Source organism: Sitophilus oryzae, unplaced genomic scaffold (genome assembly GCF_002938485.1).
Source record: "Sitophilus oryzae breed Bouriz unplaced genomic scaffold, Soryzae_2.0 scaffold_2008_pilon_pilon, whole genome shotgun sequence".
NCBI classification, from domain to species: Eukaryota; Metazoa; Arthropoda; class Insecta; order Coleoptera; family Curculionidae; genus Sitophilus; species Sitophilus oryzae.
Window position 1 is genome coordinate 1,584,159 of NW_022146734.1, and position 24,431 is coordinate 1,608,589.

Here is a 24,431-nt window from a genome sequence, read left to right on the forward strand (position 1 = left end):
CTGGGACACCCTGTATACAGGCATTAATTGAAATTTTAATGGCCATTTGCACCGTTTTGGATAAACAATGTTTAACTTTTACAGTGATTATAATCAAAATCCAAGGCAATGGTATAAACAATGTTTAAAAAGATAAACATTGTTTATCCAAACGGTGCAAATGGCCATTAGTATGTATGCGAACAAACACGAGAGGCGCTTTATATTTACTTTCATTTCTTAACATGACAGATGAACTTCTAAAGGGGGATGTTTTGTGATTCTGTCTACCTTGCATGGATACATGAATGACATTATACTCATTTCTTAGGGTGTATTCCGTTGCTTACCTTGGTTATGGTTTTATGTTACGTTTCTATCGGTTTGCTGAAAGTTCTCTTATTACGGAACACGGTTCCTGAAAAATCGGTTATAACTGTCATCAAACTAACCAGCGCAGCGCGAAAAGGCTGGTTTTTCTGGTTTTTGTTTTTTCAATCAATGTCATTTATGTGACAGAAATCAAGCAAATATTGGAAGTTCGAGTGAAATTCTCATTTAATTTCTAAAATTTGTAATACTATTTTGTATTTACATCCAAAAGCAATGGAGGTAGGCAGTAAAGGTAAATAATTTTCGTTAACTAAATAGAATTATTTTTTATGACCATTTAAACTTATCATGCAGCCATTGTTTCTTAAAGTCAGGAACATTTAAAGAAAGCCTGAAAAATAAGACAAGTAATCGTGAATGTTTTGTAAGCTATAAAAATATAAATATTGATTATATTTGTTCATTTATTATTGATCTGTTTTAATATTGGACCTGCAAATCTTCACTTGAGCTGTCTAGCGAGTTTAACAGTTTATTAATAAAGTACTTTTCAATTTTAAACTCCATTGAAAAGAGGAAGCAAACGTATAAGCAGAGAATAGGTACATTAAAAATGCATAAAAGATAAATTTTATAATAGAGATATTGAAATTTAGAAAACGTCAACATTTGACGTTTCCAGTATTTTACCAAACCGTTCCGTATCAAACCGATGTTTTTCAGGAGCCACTCTTTAACGTAGTTTACCGGTTTGGTTCGCCTGGTTTTGTAACGGAATACAACCTTAATCTTTTTATTCAAAGATAGACACATAATCTATAACTCACCCAACTCACTATGAAACAGGGTAGTGTCATCGGTGTACGTATCTCCTACACTGTCCTGATCGTATCCGTATAGAATTTCGCCGAGCATCGAGCTGATATCATCCATAAGTGATTCGCCCTGTACCACATCGGATGTCGGATAAGTATCTGTCTCGGGAGAGTCGATGTGACAGATGTGTCCGTTGACGTCTTCGCCGTCGCTGCCCTTCCTGGGAACGTACGAACCCTTGTCCAGGATTTCGCTGCCTATGCTTACTTCTTCGTTGGATATTACCGATATTATACTTGAGCATTCCTGAAAATTAAAAGAACATTGTACAGGGTGGGTCAAATTGGATACTTTTAAAGGGAAACACCCTTCTCTAAAGGAGATACACGAAAACTAATATCGCTGTCTGAGATTTTTTTATCAAAAATTCGATGGTAAAAACCGCACATCGATATCTGTTATCGTTTCGGAGTTACTGGGTGTTTTCCAAATAATGACACTAATAGTATCAGTACATATTTTTTTAAATTAAAAATTAAAGAGTTATCAACAGAAAAATTGATTTTTTATTTGGGACACTTCAAATTACCTTTTCAAAAATATAACGCGTATTTGATATTTTGTTCGAGTCCCCTTCGAAATACAGAATTTTTAAGAGTTTGTCTCTTTCAACCAGTAGGCTTTGGGAATCCCTCATTGATGATCTGCCCCTAATGGAACTCAAAAACATATGTTTCCAGCAAGATAAGGCACCGCCTCACAACGCTGAAATTTTCAGCGATATTTTCGAGAATAATTGGATAACTAACTAAGGTCTCAGCCGTTGGCTGTCAAGGCCGCCGGACTTAACGCCTATGAATTTTATTTTTGAGGAAGATTACAGGATCTTATTCTTGCCCGTATATCTATCCATGAATTAGTAGTACTTATGCGAAGGTATCTTTGACTCCCACTGAGTTAATAAATTTCGCGAGAAATGTTCAGAAACGGTCCCGTCTGTGCTTAAAGGCGGGCGGCCACTGCGAGCGAAACTAAACTAAGCCAAGCGAAGATAAGATTTTTAAAAATCAGCTCCTATACTTTTAAATGCATCAGCGGCCACTTGAGCGAAACTAAACGAAAATATATGAACGAAGATTCGAATCGTAGTTTAGTTTCGCTCGTTTGAGTTCGTGACAGGTTCCAGCGAATTTTTCGCAGCGATTAGTTCTATGACAGCAGAGATACAATACGAAAACGCAGCTAACCTAGCTGACTACTGAGTGAAAATCGTTCCCAGTGGCCGATGAAACTTATTTTAGTTTAGTTACCGTTTGTTTTCATATTCTTAGCTCAGTTTAATTACGCTCGCAGTGGCCGCCTGCCTTAAGAGAAGACAGTCTCTCTCAGCCATTTTTGTTTCCTCGATTTCGAACCTGCTACTTTAAGGGTGGGTTCTACAAAGCAAGTATATACCAACTATAACCAATTCTCGGAATAACTATTAAACTGTACGTTCAGTAAGTATATAATATTTGGAAAATAATTATTCCGAATTTATACTTGCTTTGTAGAATTACCCCTAAATATTCAATTTTAACTTGTATGTAATAAGGGAAACTGTATACTTATATTTTTTTCCATATAGTACATACGGTCCATAAAAAAACGTAGCAAATTGGGTTAAAAGCATGAAACTTGGCACAGTTGTTTAATATGTCATTTTACGCTATTTTACCCGCAGCACCTAAAATTTCACCCGTTGGGGTAGGGTTGCAACCCTTATTTAATTTTTAAGGGGTTAAAATTTTTCACAAATTTATTTCAATATTTTTGTTTAATTTTAGTGCCTTTTTTGACTAATTCGAACATGAAGATTTAAAAAAAATACGCCAAATTGGTATAACTTAGCTTATAAAGTGTCAAAATTTCATTCTTTAACATATTTATCGTATCCTAAGCAAAATGCTGGATATTTTTGTAAGTTTTGGTAGGAAAAATGTAATTTAGTTTGTGGCAAGACCATGGGCGCACCCATGGGGGGAGAAGGAACGTTATTCCCCCCCCCCCCTTAGATGCACCGTCAAGGATCCTTTATACCAATTTGGGCAATACTGCACAAACTGGGACTAACGTTTTGTTTAATAAAAAAATAAGTTTATATTTAATCTTAATTAGTTTGTTTCTAGTTACGTAATAACAATAAAAAACAAGTATAAGCTGGCTTCTTAGGTATTTAAAATTCATTGAAATCTCAAGCTGCAACAACTAATAGTTTTATTATAACTTTTACCTTCTTCAGAATCGTTTACCTCCTATTACCTCTCCTTTGCAGTTTCTGCAGGCGATTGTACACGGTAAGTCATGTTTTTTGCAGGAACACCGCATTGTTTCACATTGCGTGTTACACCCAGTATCGAGTGACCTGCATGACTCCCAATCTTGGGCTTTTTTCGACCACAGTGGTACCCATTTTCTTTCAACCTCCATCCATCCCAAGCTAATTAGAGCAGGTAGATCATCTTGATATATTTGGTCAGCTCTACCCCAAATATGACCCGCCTGGTATGCTGCCCTTCATGTAGAGCAGCTCGAGTTGGTGGTATAGCCGTAAGTGGCCTATTTTCAGTTGCAAACAAGGGTTTCCTGGCCATAGTTATATTATTAGACTGAACATTATATAGGCGTACCGTTGAGGAAAAAAAGATATAGTTTTGATATAGCTAAAACCAAAATGTCAGTGTCAGCACAACGAATTAACGCCGATTTGGCTCCGTTAATAATCATGTCTTTAACGTGCATGATTATTCGTCCATCTGCTTCCTCCATCTGGGCACAGGTTACACCTTCTAAGTTAGTAAAACGGCCAGTTGATGACCTGCAGCTGTCGCCCACATTAGTTACTACATTATAGGAGTTACAATTCTCAATAATACTTTCCAGAATACTTACATACTTTCCAGACTTTTACACATAACCGTATCTTCTTGCTCATCTTTAACATTACGACTACTTCTTTTGTATAGATGTGCCAAACACTTTACATGGTATATGGCTTCGTGGGTTACCAAATCGCCTTCTACCAGTACGGCTAGAAGGCGCGTATCACCAACAATTTTAGCTGACTTATAACTTGCTGGAAAATATATATATTTTTATAACTTCCTTTTTAAATTGTCACAGTAGCACACAAATGTAAAATATTTTTTTTATTACCTGTTTCAGTGCATATGAAACAAACATCTTTTTTACATTTACCAATGGTGCAGTTGATCCTGTTGCTCGAGCAGAATTATTCCCCCCCATCCCCCACCCCCTTTGTTGCGAAATAGATGCCTGAGATTGTTCTTGAGACTCACAGTAACATGCTGCCCCATTAGATTTAGATAATAAAAAGAGGAGTATTGTAGCATTTTTATTTTCTAAATGCTACTTTGTTTTATTATAGACGGTACAACACTTAAATTTCGGAACACCCTCTATCGAAAATATTGGATCGTACCCTGGTGTATCGACAAGACGGGAAACATCAAAATCATTACCTCGGATTTGGCCGGCCGAGGTCAAGAACGGTTAACCTAATAGGACTGCTCATTCAGCCAAAATTGTCCGCCAGGTGCATGCGAAAACTACTCGCTTTGTGACGTCATTGTAGTCCTTGTCATTGTTATTAGTCCTTATCCGGCAACCAATAATACACACACGTGCATTATTGGTTGCCGAATGCAAAACGTTCATTATTTAGTTTATTTATTTAAACACCTTATATGTATGCAGTATAGAAAATTAACTATATAAATCGTATTAAATACTCGGATAATGCATTTTTAAGAACAGCAGTTCCCGGCATCACCTTTTGCAAGCATTCTTTTTAGAGTACTTCCATATTTTGCTTCAAAATAATTAATAAACAAAATCGTAGGCACTTAATAAGCACTTTGTCACAATCCACAACACGAATAAATTTATTTGCGTAAATCTCCTGTTACTCCCTATGAAGATCCTTTTTTAGTATAATTTGGTATACAAGGCCAGTATATTTTTTATAATTTTATTAATTTGATTTTAAATAATCATTAGTGTGTTAAGAAATTATCTATTCTTAACATTTTACATTTAACCGGTTAAGTACTTGCCTTCAGCATTACTTTAACCTTTAATTTATAAAATTTAACGCTCTGTTATATTTTATATTTTTTTTAACACTTTAAGTATTTGCCTTCAGTATTGCTTAAATTTTACTTGTATTTGGTTATTAAAATAACCATGTTATATTGATTGATTATTCGGATTTAACATCTATTTATGTTAACCTTTTATATCATTACGATCTTTGACCTGTAAGGGCAATCTTGGGTACAGATTTTAATATTTTTCCCTTTAACTATATATAAACAAAAAGGTTCATGAATCTTCGTAATAAGTCAAGTCAAATTTAAATATTTATTATTCGAATATAACCAAAACCGTCTCTAAAAAGTATTCCTTTTATATTATAATTGTTTGAATAATATTTGAAAAGATATAATTTGATTTTAAACAAGTTTTAAGATAGGGTTTCTTAAATATAATTCTTGTATATTAATGTATATAACTGCTGTGCCGAATAGGTACCGAATATTTCTAACAAGTAATAAATCTTATTTTTTTGGGTATTTGAATTGTTTCATTGGTTGATCCGGTTTCTCAAAATATTTAAGAGCTATACTAATTTTAGTTTCCATTCAATTAATACACTTGTACAAATTTTCTTATTTCAGTTTGTACTATCCTTTGTAAAGTACCAGCATCTTTTTGAAATAAATGGCGCCCTTTGGTATGCAGTGTAAGATATAGGTGGGTATCAGATTTTTAGTCAAGTGCAGAAGCAAAAGCTTGTTCCCACTGCCTCCGATATAAGAGTAGCCGTTCGCAATATTTTGACTTAAATTTTCAATAAAAGGAAAGTTTTTTGTCACAGTATGTCAAATTTTGGGGGATGAAACGTATTTTAAGTTGCATGCTTTGTGCAAATAGATGCCTGAGATTGTTCTTGAGACTCACAGTAACATGCTGCCTCATTAGATTTAGATAATGAAGAGAGGAGTATGTCAAATTTTGGGGGGTGAAACGTATTTTAAGTTGCATGCTTTGTGCCACAGTGCTTTTTTTTCGATTAATGTTTGCTCAATTTCTCCTTCCCCTTTAAGACAATTAATTTGCATTCCAGATGGAAGTACGTGATTGTTATTAGTTAAAAGTAGTAAATTAGAAGCTAAAGTACCATATCCTTTATTTCGAAGCGAAACAACTGGATTATATGCAGGACAAACAGTTTTTCCACCATCAATCTGGCAGATACAACATTTTGTCCAATCGATTAAACTATCTAGGGGATGCGGTACTGCCACCGTTATTTTATTTTTATATTTTTTCTTTTTTTTTTCATGCTACAAAGAAGCAAATATTACATTAAAAAACAAAAAAATAAAACCGAAGCCATACAATAATTAGTCTAGGTACCTATTGTAATGAAAAATCTACTCACCGGCAAACGGTTTAATGATTGATATTATGTTCCTTGCACAACATAAATTATTATAATGTATTAATTTATATTGCTTCTTTTGTTTATTCCACTATAAACAGTCAGTGGCGTCACTTAAAGCAAGTAAAAAATTATTAAAAGTATAAAAATTACGATATTGCGTTTATTTCTAGGGCATGGATGATAAACATATCTGTTTAACGTTGTTTATTGATAATAATAATATTAATATCAATAATTAATAATCGAGTTATTCGTTTTTAGTTAAATGTTATAAAAATATGTCACCAAATATTATACAATTGGCGTTAGCATTAAAATTTTGAATATTTTTAACCTTTTTTGTAAAAAAGGGGTAAAACCATCATCATAAGGGGTGAAATTTGGGGTGCTGCGGCTGAAATCATTTAAAATGGTCTAAATAACAACTCTGGCGAGTTTCATGCTTTTAACCCAATTTGCTACGTTTTACCCTATTTTGAGGGTCTGCCGCATAGACTAATAGCAACTGTTAAAATTGCCTTATATCTATCAAAAATAGTAGATAAAATAGTACTTTAACCGCACGGGTAGATTAAATGATACTTTAACAGCGAGGATAGGTTAAAACTTTATTTCTTCTCCCACGTTTTTTAATTGCCTCCATTTTTGAAAATTTTGGTATTCCTTTCCATAAGTTATTCGGTGTAGTGCGACCTGGTTACCCAACAATTGTTTGTTTAATATTTCATTAATTATTGCAACAACAAAAGCATAGCATACCATCTTTTGTAACTAGGTTAGCTAATTCGAATAAATGTATTCAAAGGGTGAACATGTGTTTGATTTTCCCGTATTGGAATGAGACGACATCACATGGCGATCCTGCCTAAGGGCCTTAATTTAAATAAGTTTAGTTAAACAGTATGGTCAAAAGTGAATGTGAAAAAGTGAAAATAGTGAAACAAAATAAACTAATTTACCATGGGAAAGACAAATTCTAAACATTCGGAACTAACCGATAATGGTGTGGTCAACTCCAACTTCATCGTAGAACAGGAGAGCATACAAGTGCCAACAGATGTTCGAGTACTACTGTACATTGTAGTAGCAGTTGTGGTAATTTTACTTCTACTAAAATTACATAAAGCGTACCGAAGGGGGCTCCGAAAAGACTTATCCAGAAGCATGGTCCTTCGAACCCAAGCAGTAGATGTTTAGTGCGAGCAGTAGTTATTGATGGACAGTTTCCTAGATATGTCAGGCATTACACTCAGGAAGAGTCGGGAAACGTACAGGACCCCCAGCCAGGTCCACTGGGGTCGCTATAAAAATATTCCACATGGACCTATCACTTTCGAACTTTGTTGTAGTCCAAACTAGCATGACAGATAATCGCAAAATTACTTTATTAGTTGATACAGGTGCGGATATATTTTTATTTAAAAATTTTAAAATTTCTCCTAAACAATTTATTAATGAATATAACATAAGCAATATTAAAGGTATTACAGATGTCTCGACGAGTTCTTTAGGCACAACTAACACCCATATTTTTATTAATAATTATGCAATAAATCACTCGTTTCATATAGTTGAGCAAAATTTTCCAATATCAGCTGACGGAATTTTAGGGCGAGACTTTATTTCGAAATATCAATGTCAATTTCAATGTTACGCTAACTGGACATTAACACTACAAATGTTTAACGAAAAAACAACATTGCCAATATTTTCAAGTCCAGAAGAGGAATCTTTGGTAATCCCACCTAGGTGTGAGGTCATTAGGTATATTAAAAAATTCACGCAACTAAAGACTGATTCTGTTATTTTGAATACTGAAATCGCCGACGGAGTTTTTATTGCTGGTTCAATTGTTTCAAAATCAAATCCAATAGTTAGAATTTTAAATACAACATTTGAAAGTGTCACAATAAAAAACGCTGACATACAGTTTTCCAATCTAAATAATTTTTATGTTTACTCAATTAACCCCGAACTAAATAATAGAGAATCAAATTTATTACAACAGTTAAACAAAAACATCCCTGACTTTGCAAAAACGATACTTTTAATTTATGTAAAGAATTTTCAGATATTTTTTGTTTACCATTTGATAAATTAACAAAAACAACTTTTATGAACAAAAACTTAAATTGCTTGATTCTGCCCCGGTTTATATAAAAAATTACCGCACGCCGTACTCACAAACAAATGAAATAAATTGTCAAGTCAACAAATTGCTGGAAAATGAAATAATCGAACCATCAACAGCGGAATATAATAGTCCGATTTTATTAGTACCTAAAAAGTCAACTGATGACCAAAATAAATGGCGATTAGTCATTGACTATAGACAGGTAAACAAGAAACTAATTGCAGATAAGTTTCCTTTACCTAGAATAGATGACATCCTTGATCAACTAGGTAGAGCAAAATATTTCTCAACGTTGGACTTAAAAGCTGGATTCCATCAGATTTCTTTGGAAAAGAACTCCAGGGACATCACGACATTCAGTACAGATAATGGCTCGTATAGATTTACTAGATTACCATTTGGACTAAAGATTAGCCCAAACAGCTTCCAAAGGATGATGTCGATAGCATTTGCTGGAATTACACCGGAAAAAGCATTCTTATACATGGATGATCTAATTGTTATAGGCTGTTCAAAAAATCATCATTTGCAAAATTTGAGGAAGGTTTTCTATACTTGTAGAAAATACAATTTAAAACTTAACCCAGAAAAGTGTAATTTTTTCCAAAAGGAGGTCACATTTTTAGGCCATAAAATAACAAGTCATGGCATTTTGCTGACGATTCAAAGTTTGAAATCATAAACAAATTTCCTACACCGACAAATGCTGACGCGGTAAAACGGTTTGTCGCGTTTTGCAATTATTACCGTCGTTTCATTCCAAACTTTGCTAACATTTGTAAACCGCTTAATAAGCTAACTAGGAAAAATATAATTTTTGTTTGGTCACAAGATTGTCAAAATTCTTTTGAAAAGTTAAAACTGCTCTGGTCCAACCTCAAATATTGCAATACCCAGATTTTAACAAACAGTTTATAGTAACAACAGATGCATCAAAAGATGCGTGTGGAGCTATGTTATCACAAGACTTTAATGGTAAAGACTTACCCATAGCATTTGCATCAAAATCATTCACAAAAGGCGAATCCAATAAGGCAACCATTGAACAAGAATTGCTGGCAATCCACTGGGCAATAAATTATTTTAGACCCTATTTGTATGGTGTAAAATTTTTGGTTAAATCTGATCATAAGCCGATAGTATATTTATTTTCGATGAAAAATCCTTCATCAAAATTAACGCGCATGAGACTCGATTTAGAGGAATATGATTTTGAAGTCGAGTATATTAAAGGGAAAAACAATGTAGGTGCGGACGCACTGTCAAGAATAACAACATCTGATTTAAAAGAAATTTCTAATCAATCGGCTAAAATACTAGCTGTAACAAGATCAATGACTAAAAACAGGAAAATAAAAACTCTGACACATATGACTCTTCGCAAAATAAAATACTTATTCTACCTAAAATTTACGAAACCTTAGACAATAGCAGTATACTTAATTTACCTTTAGTAAGTTTTGAAATTAAGTCATTATATCTTAGGATAATAATGAGATTAAAAGGAAGATTCAGCGCTGAATCAAACATTCCGATCATTAATGGTAATTTTTCTCTAGAGGAAGTATTGCCTAAGTTTGAATCAATGGCTAATGATCATAATATTAAAAGTTTAAAGTTAAAATTAAATGACCAAATTTTTCAAATGTGCACAATAAATGAATTAAAAGACATTGGTCAAGAAAAATTAAAAAAGGTAAACATTTTGTTATTTAAGGAACGCAGGTCGCGCTACATCGGGATTTAAATGGAAGAAGTTTGGATATGGCGTTTGTCGCCTCAGCCTGAATATCAGTTGGTAATTTAATTATTTGGTTTTGAGCCATTTCTGGCTCCAATTCAATCAGCAATCGACACGAAAGAGAATTATAAAATATTGACTCAAAACTGACAACTAAAGAGACAGCTTTATTTATTTATATGTCAAATTACATAGAAACCAACGCCAACCCAGCACAATATTTTTTCTACTCGTAATAAATTCCTTGAAATAATAATTTTTGAATATTTTTTAACGTAACTCGCTATGGAAAAAAATATTGTTTTATACACGACGATAAAATTGCATTATCGTCTCCCGAAATTAATTCACTCGCGATTTCATCGCTCGTGAACCGACGAAATCTTTTTGGTCGAAGATAAAATACCATTTTATTGTCTTGTATAAAAAATAACTAATATTCTTGTATAGTGTTCAGTTTCAGTCTTTATTGACAGACTATTATGTTTAATATTTTTTAAACAAAGGGTTTGTCATTTCCTGTTCTTAAACCTGCTAAAGCCATTTCAAACCTTGAAAAACTTTGAAATTTGAACTTTGTCGATTGTCGTTTGGTAAAATACATAAGTCGCTGCGCTGGCCGTTACATCATCATCCCTGTATCCTATTCCCTGCGTAGAATATCAGTTTTATTACTTTCAATGTGCTAGACAATGTTTCAGTATTAAAACTAAAAGAATTTCAGACTTCCATAGTCCTTATTATTATTTATCATTGTTTCATCTTGTATGTTTTATACCCAAACCAGACCAAACCAACCCAACACTACATTTCGGTCAGAAGTATCACTGACCGTTATCAAGTGTGAACTAAACTAAATCCTACTAAGATTATATGCTCAAACGAACGCTCCGTGAATTAGTTGGATGCAGTCAAGCATGAGGTTGTCCACTAAGAACTTTTTAAGTCTGGGACTACTCTGAGAAGTGTCTTAACAAAAACAAAACCAAAATCATCAAAACAAGAAAAAGAGTGAATCAGTCAGAGGAGAGGCTTCCAAAACAGATCCTCAACTGGACACCAGCGGGACGACGAAAAAGGGGTAGACCACGCAAGAGCTGGAGAGAAGGAATAGACAAGGAGCTAAAAGAACGAGAGCTTGAAGACGACCTCTTGCCAGATAGGGAGCAATGGCGACTGGGCATCGAAAGACGTTGAAGAACGTTTTAAAATCGATTGATATGTATATAGTTTTAGGATTTAGATTAGTTCACCCTTGATAACGGTGAGCTATACTTCTGACTGAAACGTTGTGTAATAAGCCAAATAAATAAAGACAATGGAAGTCCGAAATTCTTTTAGTTGCATCATCCCTATTATTATTGCTTCTCTGGCTGAAGTCATTCAGCCGGAAAAATCAAGTTTAGCACTCAATCTTACCTTTTCATCATCAATTATACTCCTTTCTCCATCTTGATCCGGTTTCGAATCTCTTCGTTGTTTTTCAACTTCTTTTTTCTCGATCTTTTCGTTGGACTGTTGAAGTTTTTCGATCGTTATTAGAGTCGATGCTGTCTCGAAGAGTATCTTTTCGGTGGTTTCCTGTTCGTCCAAACTAAAACAAATATAAATATCTAGGTTATGCACAAGTTTAAGTGGAAATTTTTTAAGCATTTGGAATGGAACGAAAATACTGAAATGGGACACGCCAAGCATATCATGGCGATATTATCCAAACTTAGAGCCAGGGAAGTTACTAAAATGCAGAATGTATGGGAGGGGGGTTAATCACCGCGCGGATGCGGATATGGAGAATGCATTTTTTCCTCTTGTAAAGCCAATCCCGGGACATACTGTATATAAAAGTAGGTGATGAATAATATTACGTGTATTGAAAATTAATTTACTTGTGCTTAAAGTGTAAGTGTATGAGAAAGAGTGCATTAAAATTATAACGTCAAAAATGACGAAAATAAATATAGTTTCTATATTATTTATGTGGCAATATAATAGCAAGGAGGGTCTATGAACATCGCATAGTATAAAAATGCAGGAAAGCTTTACAGGTACATTGAAAAGTCTTAATGTTAAATCAGTCCTTTTGTGCATTTTCAGAACACTAGACCACCCTGTATTTTTTTAATATATAATTACAAATTGGCTCACCCCTATAACTCAAAAGTGGCTCACCCCTATAACTTTTTTATTTTTTCAGATAAAAAAACGACATTGGTATGTTACTATATGATATAAATTAGGATGATGATGATTGTATTCAATTATTTTCGGTCACGTCCTGTTTCACCGGAAATGACGGCAACTTTTGATTTTTAAATGGTACGCTCGGTATCTTTTTACTTTATTCGATAGAAAATGACACTCAGAATCGAATGACATATCGTATACCAACTTTTGACGTATTCGCTCAAAAACAAATTGTATTTTAAATTTCAATCTAGAATGCCATTGCCGTGTTAAAAACACTAATTTTTAATCAAGGAGCCTTGGAAAAATAGATTTGATCGTATAATATTTTTAGGGTCCTGTCCTGGCCGGTTAAAAGATACACAAATCGTATTTTTAATCATATCTCAATTTTTTCAAATGGAACGAGGGTGGCTCATTAGCATATTTGGATTTTTTTACGAATAATTTGATACCACACACTTGGTATTTCGAGTCAAATTGTCGTTATGAATCGCAGGTTACATTTTCAAATAAACCATATGCGAAAATGTCAAAAGTTGACATATGATGTCATTCTATTCAGAGTGTCATTTTCTACCGAATAAAGTAAAAAAATACCGAGGGTACCATAAAAATCAAAAGTTGTAGTCATTTCCGGTGAAACCGGAAGTAACCGGAAACAATTGAATAATATGTCAATCAATCCTAATTTATGTCATATACATACCAAATCTCCTTGTTTTATATGAAAAAATATGAAAGTTATAGGGGTGAGCCACTTTTGAGACGCACCCGGTATATTCCTGAACTAAAAAAATTATCATAGTTTTGTTACAAAACTACTTAAAAAAACTTAAAAAATAAAAATGATTGTAGTGAAAATTTCAAACTATAAATATAATTATAGAGCATTTTCAGAAAGCTAGGCAACCCTGTATTTTTTTTAATAAATATTTACAAATTTATATACCAAATTATATATTCCTGAACTAAAAAAATTATCATAATTCTGTTCTGAAACCACTTAATAAAACTGCAGTTGTAAAAATATAACCGACGTGGAAAATAAAATGTTAGCTACTCTAAATGATACAATAATATTGTAAATTAATTACATGTAAATTAATTACATGTAAATTAATACAATAACGATGGTAAATGTTAAGTGGAATATCGATCTAATGTTTATTTATTAAATTTTATGTTTAATTATTCATGATAGACTCGGTGCAATCAAAGTTTATATCCAGTGGTTGTGTATTCTTCTTCTTCTTTACGTGCCGTCTCTTTCGTGGAGGTTGGCGATCACATTGGCAAAATCATCACGATTCTCGGCTTTCCTTATGAGTTCTTCAAAGGTTAGGTGAGTCCAGTTTCTGATGTTTCTCAACCAAGATAGTTTCTTCCTGCCGAGACCTCTCTCTCCTTCAATCTTACCCTTAGCTATCAATTGTAAGACGTGGTATTTTTCATTTATTAATATATGCCCTAAGTATGATGTTTTCTTTTATTTTTATTATATTGAGCAATTCTCTTTCTCTACCTATTCTGTTGTAGACTTCGGTATTTGTGATATGGGCTGTCCATGGAATTTTAAGCATTCTTCGATATATCCATGTTTCGAACGATTCGAGGCAGTGCCGGACTTAGGCCTAGGCCAACTAGGCCCGGGCCTGGGGTGACAGATTTTTAGGGGCGGCGAATTTTGAGCATGCCAAAATATTTATCTTCTTTTTAAGTTTTATTTGTTCATAAAATATTTAGAATATAGCCTTAGCCGATTACATATTTATTTACTTAACTATTATTATTGTTTAAATATATAATTCGCTTGGGTTATTTTTTACTGCATTGTGCCATGCGTCCAGTTAATAAATACATAAATACCTCAAATATAAAAAAATAAATTCAAAAACATTAAGAAATGTATTAAAAACACGTTGGTCTGCAGAAAATGAAGCTTGCCAATCACTATCTTTGTCTTCCAATGAAATAAAATCCACGTTGGAGTCAATTTCTGAAGATGATACCGAAAAGTCCAAAACCCGATTAGATGCTTCTAGTCTCCTTAAACAATTCAAAAGCCTAGAAATGGGTTTTATGGCGGTATTTTGGACAGACGTTTTAAATAGATTAGATGCGGTCAATAAAAAGCTTTAAATGGTGGATATTGATCTTGCTGCAGATTTATATAGCTCATTGGAAAAATATTTTTCTGAAATTAGAAATCTAGATAATACTAAATCATTTGAGGAATATGAAAGAAGGGCCATAGAATTGTTTGGTGAGAAAGAATATGCGGCAGATAAAAAGAGAAAAGTGAAACGGAAACGACAATTTGATGAAACCAGTGATAATGAAACTCTATTTAACGCTAGGGACGATTTTAGGATAAATGTATTTAATGTTATTATTGATAAATTAATTCTTGAAATTTCCTATACAGGAAAAGTGCCTACAATGACTTTTCAACCAAATTCGGTTTCTTTAGTGATTTATCTACTTTAAGTATTGACGACATTACCGATAAGTCCAGACATTTAATAACCTGATATCCAAATGATTTAGATGAGTCAATGCCTAATGAATTAATACATTTTCGTGAATTTTTAAAAGCATTAAGTCAGCAAAACTATCTGCTAGAGAGCTTCTTAAAGTAATTTATGAAAAAAACGCTCAAGACGTGTTTCCAAATACTTTCACAGCATTAAGAATCTTCACATGTACCTTTATTACTAACTGTTCTGCTGAACGCTCGTTTTCTGCATTGAAACGTATTAGAACTTATTGACGGTCCACTATGGAAACAGAGCGTCTAAATCATTTGGCAGTTTTACATATTGAGTCCTTTTTAAACTTTTAAAACCTTTTAAAAACTATCTATTACAATGAAGTAATTGATAATTTTGCGAACAAAAAAGTACGTAGGAAACCTTCGTAGGCATGCATATAAGCAAACCTTATAGTTTTGTTGTTCGTTTGTTGTCATTTTATATGAATATTTTAATATTTATTTTATTCTGTGTTGATGTGTTCTGTCGGTCTATTCTGTTATTGGTCCTGTATTCAAATAAATGTTTTTTATACCCGTAATTTTTTTAATTAAAGAAAATGTTAAGTGGCGGCAATTTTTTTTTGGCCTGGGGCGGCAACTTCGTCAAATCCGGCCCTGATTCGAGGCGATTAATCTCTTGAACTTTCAGTATCCATGTTTCTGCTCCGTATAATAGGATTGACCAAACATAACACTTAACGAGCCTAGTTCTTAACTCAAGGTCCAATCTGGGGTTCTGGAAGACGTATTTCATTTTTAAATGTGTATTAGTCTGAGGTTGTGTATTAGTCTGAGTCAAAATAACTAACCTATGGAATTTCTGAGTTAAAATGAACCTGATAACCGAGAAAAAAATATCCCCGGAAGGCAGGATTTTTAGCTCAATTTTAAAAGGTGTCGGTGAATGTTCACCCATTCAAAGTTTTCCATTTAAATAACACGCAAAAAAAATTCCATTAAAAGTACCATAACTTTGAAACGGTTTACGATAAAAAAAATTACATCGCGGATTCTTGTAGAGCATAAAATTTACTAAAAAAATCTCTGAGTAATTTTTTTCAATTGAATAATTCGTATATTTGAAAGCTTTGGAAGGCGAAAAAAATCAAAATATGCAGTTTTAGTGTTTATTGATTAAATTTTTTCATATTTAGCAAATAAAAACTAGATTTAAATAAAATAGAATAATATTGTTAAAAAATATTGTTTACAATGTAGATTTGTCAAAAAAATAGTTCTAATATTCATTAATTAACTAGATCTATAAAACGCCAAATTGTGCGAATTTTTATGTGTATAATCCAGAGGTCAACAAGTTTTATATAAATTTTTGGCTGTACTTAAACTGCCGTTAAACGGTAGCTTACTAAAATGCCGTTAATAGGTATGACGTCGTTGATAGAACGCACTTGACCATAGATAAAAGAAAATAATCTACTATTAAGATAGATATGAAACTTAATAGTAAAATTTTGGGTCAAAGCGCCCCTCCGTGTTTTTAGTGGAGACTACGTTTAACCCAGCGCCTTCGCCTTTTCTGCTGTAAATGTTTTTTATGTTTATATTTGAATTCAAAGGATTTATTTTTAAAGTTACACTGATATATTAGTATATCAGAGTAACTTTAATAAAACATAAGAATATATATTTTACAATTTATTTGTTTATTTATTTTACAGAGTTTCATGTAAATGATCGTAATAGACCGAGATTTATAGATTTTAAAGCGAACGAAAAAAAAAATCAAACAACGAATACATACCATATATTTTTCTTTTATCGAAGATACCTTATCGTCTTTTGGAAACACGTACATTTTTGCAGTTTTGTTAGTTTCTTTGCAAAATGCAACACAACAAGAAAACACCATTTTTACAGTTAATAAATAATAAAACTATTTCTGACTATGATATTTAAAATTTAGATAGATAAAAAAATTAAAAAACAAACCAGTATTTGCAAACGCAGGCCCAAATTCAATAAAAATCAAAATTTTTCCTCCGAAAATCAGGCTTTTTCACTGAAAAGGTATATTTTGATTTATCAGCAGTCATTGTCAAGTTGACAATATACAGGGTGTTTTCGAATTAGTCTAAAAAAATTATGGTGTGATTCCTCATGTGTTCTTAAAACAATTTTTATATAACCATTAGGTCTCAAGTACTTACTTTCAGATCTACAGGGTGTTAAAATTTAAAAAAATCGATTTTTTGCTTAACATAAATGGTACACCACTGCTTTTTTAAAGAAAAAATATTTTTTTCTTGACTGGCCATCCTTTTTCAACAAAATTTATCATTTGAGTTTTTCTTGTTCATCAAACGGTTGTCGAGAAAAAAATAAATATACTTATTAAGAGCCCGCCTTAATTCGTTTTCTAACGATTTTATATTTTTTAGATTATTTAGGAAACACCCTGTATATGCATATCACAGGCAACCAAATAAACTAGTAACCTCTAAAAATTATTTTTCCTACCGCTAGCGACATACCGTGTTTTTAGTGTGTACTAAATTATTTTATCAAAATTTCACCATATAAGTTTCCAGGCAATGCACTTGACTGACTCGACGGTTTTATGAAATATAGGAATTTTGTTTAAGGATTAAAAAACGCTATCCACCCCACCAAATAACCAACTTAACCAATGCAACTAACCTTGACACTTTGACTACTAAAAAAATATAAAAAACAAATATAAATTAGTAAAAACCAACCAACCCCACCAAATAACCAACTAACCAATGAATTAACACCCTCCAAATAACCACGCTAACCAACCCGCCAAATAACTAAACCAATCCAACCAAAAAGAGTGAAACCAATGCAATAAGATCACGCTATAAGCAAAAAAAAATATAAAAAAGTCTTGGTCCGGCGTGAGATTTGACCCACGGACCTTTCGCTCACGTCTCATAGCCTCAGTCACGGAGCCACAGGTGCTCTTGCAAAATGCCTATCGCCAGGCATTACTTTCCGCCGACATCAACGACGTCATAATATCTATTAACGGCATTTTAGTAGGCTACCGTTTAACGGCTGTTTAAGTACATCGGAAACTTTCACTAACTTTACCCATTTGGCTGATGAATTTCAAAAATCTCTTCTAATTTTTTTTGTAGGATTTCATTCATCTAGACCAGATAGTAAGGAATTTTCATACAACAAATTGCTCCGACATAATTTTACTTTCTAAAAGGATGAATTTCCTAAAATCGCTTTGTGTAGCTAATTCGCTAATGTCGTTTAAACGAAACTTTGTGCTGATATTTATATATCTAAAGCCGGCGGGATTAACCATGGGATTAATTGACCCCTAAAATATCTAAAAACTTGATATATATAATCTAACTGACACACCACTGACAAAATACAAATAATTTATTTTTGAAGGTTTCGTGTGTAGGTGTTTTTCAGGTATGTTTTAATATTTATTCGTTTTATATAAAGAAATAGCCATTAAACAATATAAAAATGCTTAACTAATAACAAATCTAGACATATATACCTTTCATTTAAAAAAAGAATTATCAGGATTGGTGAAACAGTAGCCGCGGGATGGATGTAACAAAAAACCCTTTGAGCTTTTATATATGTATTGATTCTTTATTGCATTTGAAATCATTTCACTCTTATTAATTTTGCATATTTTAATTTTTTTTTTACCTTTTCAGAGCTTTCAAATGTACGAATTATTGAATTGAAAAAAGTTACTCTCAGACAGATTTTTTAGAAAATTTTATGCTCTACAAGAATTCGCGATTAATTTTTTTTATCGTAAACCGTTTCAAAGTTATGGTACTTTTAATGGAATTTTTTTTTACGTGTTATTTAAATGGAAAACTTTAAATGTTCACCGACACCAATTTGAGCTAAAAATCCTGCCTTCCGGGGCTATTTTTGTCTCGGTTATTAGGTTCATTTTAACCCATAAATTCCATAGGTTAGTTTTTTTGGCTCACCCTATTGTGTATAAAGAGTTTCGTTCATACCTCCAGATGAAGACGTTACGAGTAAGATGTCCGGCCTTGTTATTTCGAGGGTGCCGGTAAGAATCGATTTAGACACTCGACATTTAGCCTTAGCTGTAAAAAGGAAACATTTAGGCTGTATTCCGTTGCAAAACCAGGCGAACCAGACCGACAAACTACGATAAAGAGCGGTTCCTGAAAAACATCGGTTTGATACGGAACGGTTTGGTAAAATACTGGAAACGTCAAATGTTGACGTTTTCTAAATTTCAATACCTCTATTATAAAATTTATCTTTTATGCATTTTTAATGTACCTATTATCTGCTTTTACATTTGCTTCTTCTTTTCAATGGAGTTTAATATTGAAAAGTACTTTATTAATAAACTGCTAAACTCGTTAGACAGCTCAAGTGAAGATTTGCAGGTCCAATATTAAAACAGATCAATAATAAATAAACAAATCTAATCAATATTTATATTTTTATAACTTACAGAACATTCACGATTACTTGTTGTCTTGTTTTTCATATTTTCTTAAAATGTTCCTGACTTTAAGAAACAATGGCTGCATGATAAGTTTAAATGGTCCTAAAAAGACGTTCTATTTGGTCTAAAATTTATTTATCTTTACTGCCTACTTCCATTGCTTTTGGATGTAAATACAAAATATTGTTACAAATTTTAGAAACTAAATGAGAATTTCACTCGAACTTCCAATATTTGCTTGATTTCTGTCACATAAATGACATTGAATGACAAACAAAACCAGGCTTCTCGAGCTGGTTAGTTTGGTGACAGTTATAACCGATTTTTTTAGGAACCGTGTTCCGTTAAGAAAGATAAATCGGTGAAGGTTCATAAAACGTGACCACCCAGAAAAAGAAAAGCAGAAAAGTAGTTTGCCAGAATGGTCCTGGCAGCCTAGGCAACGCAACTCTCTCCTGAAAAGGAGAGTTTGAGAAGAAAGAAGAAGAACCGTGTTCCGTAATAAGAAAACTTTCAGGAAACCGATAGAAACGGAACATAAAACCATAACCAAGGTAAGCAACGGATACGCCCTAAGCTTTGAACTTTGAACATGTTTTAATAAGACAATTTCGTATTGTGAAATTTGAGAACAATTTTAAATAAAATAGTAATGTATGTGTACAGGGTGGGTCAAATTCGACGCTTTTAAATGGAAACACCCGTTTCTATTGGAGATAGACGAAAACTAATATCGGTGTCTGAAGCTCAATTCTTATCAAAAACATGATGGTGAAAACCGCACATCAATATTTGTTACCGTTTCGGAGTTTTGAGGTGTTTTTCAAAAATGTACATTTTTAACAAATCGCTGTAACGTTTTTGCTATGGAAAATTTTGTATTTCTATGAAAACATTTCCAAAGCACCTTTTGACGTAGAATTTAATGGTTTAAGTATAATTTTTAATAATTTTTTAATAATTTAAGAGTTATCAACAGAAAAACTGATTTTTTATTTGGGACACCCTCTATATTTTTAATTAACCGAAAATAATTTAAAATTACCTTTCCAAAAATATAGCACACTTGATATTTTGTTATAATCCCCTTCAAAATACAGAATTTTTAAAAGTTCGCCACTTTTAACTAGTAGGCTTTGGACCCCTTATTGAAGATATGCCCTTAATGGAACTCGAAAACATATTTTTCCAGCCAGACGACGCACCGCCTCTGAACGCTGAAGTTATCAGCAAATTTTTGCAGCCAATTTCAAGTATAATTAAATAGCTAACCAAGATCCCAGACGTTGGCCGTCGAGGCCGCCTGACTTAGTGCCCATGGATCTAATCCTATGGATATATTTGCGGAAGAATAAAGGTTCTTTATTCTTCCGTATAATCTAGACAAGAATTAGAAATACTTAGCAGTTATGAGAGGGTATCTTTCACCCCCACTGAATTAATGAATTCCGCGAGAAATGTTCAAAAACTGCCCCGTCTCTGTCAATAACAGAAGACGGTTGATATGTCGAACACCTGTAGCAAAATCTCATGTCTTGGTTTGCTATTTATTTTTATTGTTATTAGATATATGTAGTTTAATTGTGTAAGGGCCAATTTTTTTTTATTTCAGGCGGTCAACTCAAATTAAAAATAAAAACCATAAAACAAATTTAAAGGGCGTAAATGTTGGATAATAAAATACAACTAATAATATAAAATAAAAATAATACTAATAGACGGTACGTTACTAATGGTAATAGCCAACTTTGATCTGGGCGCTGCAAATGGACAAATGTTGTATAGCAACAAAAGTCTTGTATGACCCGGCTACCGAGATGACCTACCTGCAATTAAAGAAAAAACATGGTGTGAGCAACAATGTTACCAGTTATTATTAAAATAAAGTGAATTTAAAATTAAACAGGTACTTGAATGATTTATCAATAGTCCAACTTAAAAATACAAGTTTAAATAAAATAATAAAATGCCACACAGGCTATCAAATGCCACACAGGCTAAAAAAAACAAGCCACACAGGCTATCAAATGCCACACAGGCTAAAAAACAAGCCACACAGGCTAACAAAATGCCACACAGGCTAAAAAAATGCCACACAGGCTAAAAAAACATGCCACACAGGCTAGTCACACAGACTATTAAAAAAAATATGCCACACAGGCTATCAAATGCCACACAGGCTAAAAAACAAGCCACACAGGCTATCAAATGCCACACAGGCTAAAAAAACAAGCCACACAGGCTATCAAATGCCACACAGGCTAAAAAAACAAGCCACACAGGCTATCAAAATGCCACACAGGCTAATAAAAATATACAAGTTAATAGTCAAACTACACTACGGGGCTAACTACTCTTCAAGTCTAATTACGCTACGGGACTAACTACTTGTCAAGGCTAATTACGCTACAGGACGAACTACTCTTCAAGTCTAACTACGCTACACAAGGTCACTACGCCCCCAAAAGGCTAACTGTAGAAAATAATAAAGCTAAACATAATTCATTCAAGCTCAATTTGATAATATAAATACAGAAATATATTCTTATCTTCTATTAAAGTCACTTAGACAGAATATAAATAAATCACTGTAAAGAAATACTTCAATATTATCATCTGAAAATCATATTTTCTTAATATTCAATCAAGATTAATTTGATAATATTAATACACAAATATATTCTTATCTTCTGTTAAAGTCACATAGCCAAATCATAAATAACTCACTATTAAGAAATACTTCAATATTATCATCTGCAAATTATCTTTTCTTTATATTCAATCAAATATCTTAAAATTTATCTGAGATTCAGAAATATAATATATCTCAATAAAAACAATAAACAGTAACCAACTAGTTGCTAGTGAGATAAAATAAACTCACCTTAATTAAACTTCTTATTCGGCACGGCAATGGAACTCAGAACTACCACAAAACCTTAATTAAACCTCAGAAACTTTAATAGTTTTAATTTAATAAGCGCGTACCACTTCTTTCTCTGACGGTGTCTAATACTGTTTTAGACGGCGATACTGTATTGAATGTTATCTGGAACCTTTTTGAAAAGTGCAGGTAGCATGAATTTTGGGCTTGTTTTTGTTTACATTCGAAATTCCATTGCGCTCCGGCTTTTGCAATGTCTGTTTTTTATTACGTCAGATAAAGAGAACGTAGCATAGAAAAATAGAGTTCTTACATTCGGCCATCCTGCAAATATCTCGCCTCGAGATATCTCTACCTGGTTCTCATCGTACTCGGTTGGAAAGAGTACTCCATCACCACCACTCTTACTATCTGTTTTCCCCCGAAACTGCTCCAAGTCTTGCTAGGAACTCATCTTATCAACGGCTATCGTCCTCTAGTCTTTAGTTATTTGTAGAAAAATACCCATAAATTTACTCTGGCTCTAATTCTTATATGCTTGTTTCTTGTGGTCAGTTGTTGAAGGTTGTTGATGGAAATTGTTTCTATGATTTGTCTTATCGTTTCATCTGTAAGTTGTCCGGATAAAACCTAGTCAACACACCAGATTTTCGCCTTATTGCTATATGGTTCATTCTTTTACCAAGCCTATAATCCACCATAAGATGAAACTCTCGAAACTCTAGCCACCATCTAGCAATTCAAAAAAAATCATATCTTTCTTTGTTTTAGCTGTCTCTAACGAATTAGAATCTGTTACAGAAATTCTAGATTTTCTTAGGCTTTCAACAACATCTAATGTCTCAAGCTCAAGCGAATGATATTTTTGTTAGTAGCCGGATGGATGTGATCTGTCATTTGAGTGCTGCTGTAGTAAAACTCCGAGGAGTCCAACTTTGCTTGCATATGTGTTCATTGCTTTGATTGTACTGATGTGATTGTTCCTTTCGTCTACTCTTCTAAAATTATTTCATTTGTAAATCATTTTATTACGACCAGCTCAAAAGAAGATTTATTTATTAAAAAAAATAAACTTATCTACGGAAATTATCATTGCTATATTTCTGGAAAAAATACTTTCAATATTTTAAATCTGAGAATAGAAATAATAAACAGCGACTCTGAAAATATAAATATTCTTATGATAGCTGTAATAAAGTTCTAATTCAAACAAGATATTATGTAGCAAATAATTTTAAACTACATGCCAGTAAATGTTACAATAGACTAAATGTAAAACCCAGTTTTCACACACAAATATAATCGATATAAATTTTTCGGACTATACCTTCGTGTAGTAGAAAATAAACATATTTTTTTCAGTACTTCTAGACTATTCTTAATCATTAACACTCATTTAAGGCTGTTTTTAAATTTACATTGACTGGACATGTTTAATCTCAAATAGCAATAAATCATTTTTATTTAAAAGCTTTCTTAATTCAATATTTCTAAGCAAGAAAAATCCATCTTAAAAAAAATCAATATCAAACCAAATTAATCCATAATATGTGAGAGCAGTAAAACAACCATTGCCAAACACACACACAGTTGCTATTGAAACCTATGCACAGCATCATGCTGTGACCTAAGTAGTGATAATCATCTACAAAGTGTTTTCTGCTCTAGCTTAAATATCTCTCTTGAAATTACAAAACACAAAATCCCCAGTCCGGTTTTGATATAAATTATGCTCAGTAATAATAACACATAAGAAATTGCTATTTTAAATTTTCAGTAAGCTGATAACTACACTTTTCATCTGCGTATGTAGATCTAGTGTCTGTAGATATTTTTTAAGAATTTTTTATCGATTT

General features: G+C 32.8%; 1 protein-coding gene across 1 annotated transcript in view; it reads right to left on the minus strand.

Moving 5' to 3' along the window:
• LOC115883989 (diacylglycerol kinase eta-like) overlaps positions 1–24,431 on the minus strand; it is a 186,797-nt gene that overhangs the window by 92,890 nt on the left and 69,476 nt on the right. The window contains exons 3-4 of the mRNA XM_030902415.1: positions 11,932–12,106; positions 1,140–1,434 (exon numbers count right to left, since the gene is read on the minus strand). Of these exons, the coding sequence (XP_030758275.1) occupies positions 1,140–1,434; positions 11,932–12,106 (470 nt within the window). The remainder of the gene's footprint in view (positions 1–1,139; positions 1,435–11,931; positions 12,107–24,431) is intronic.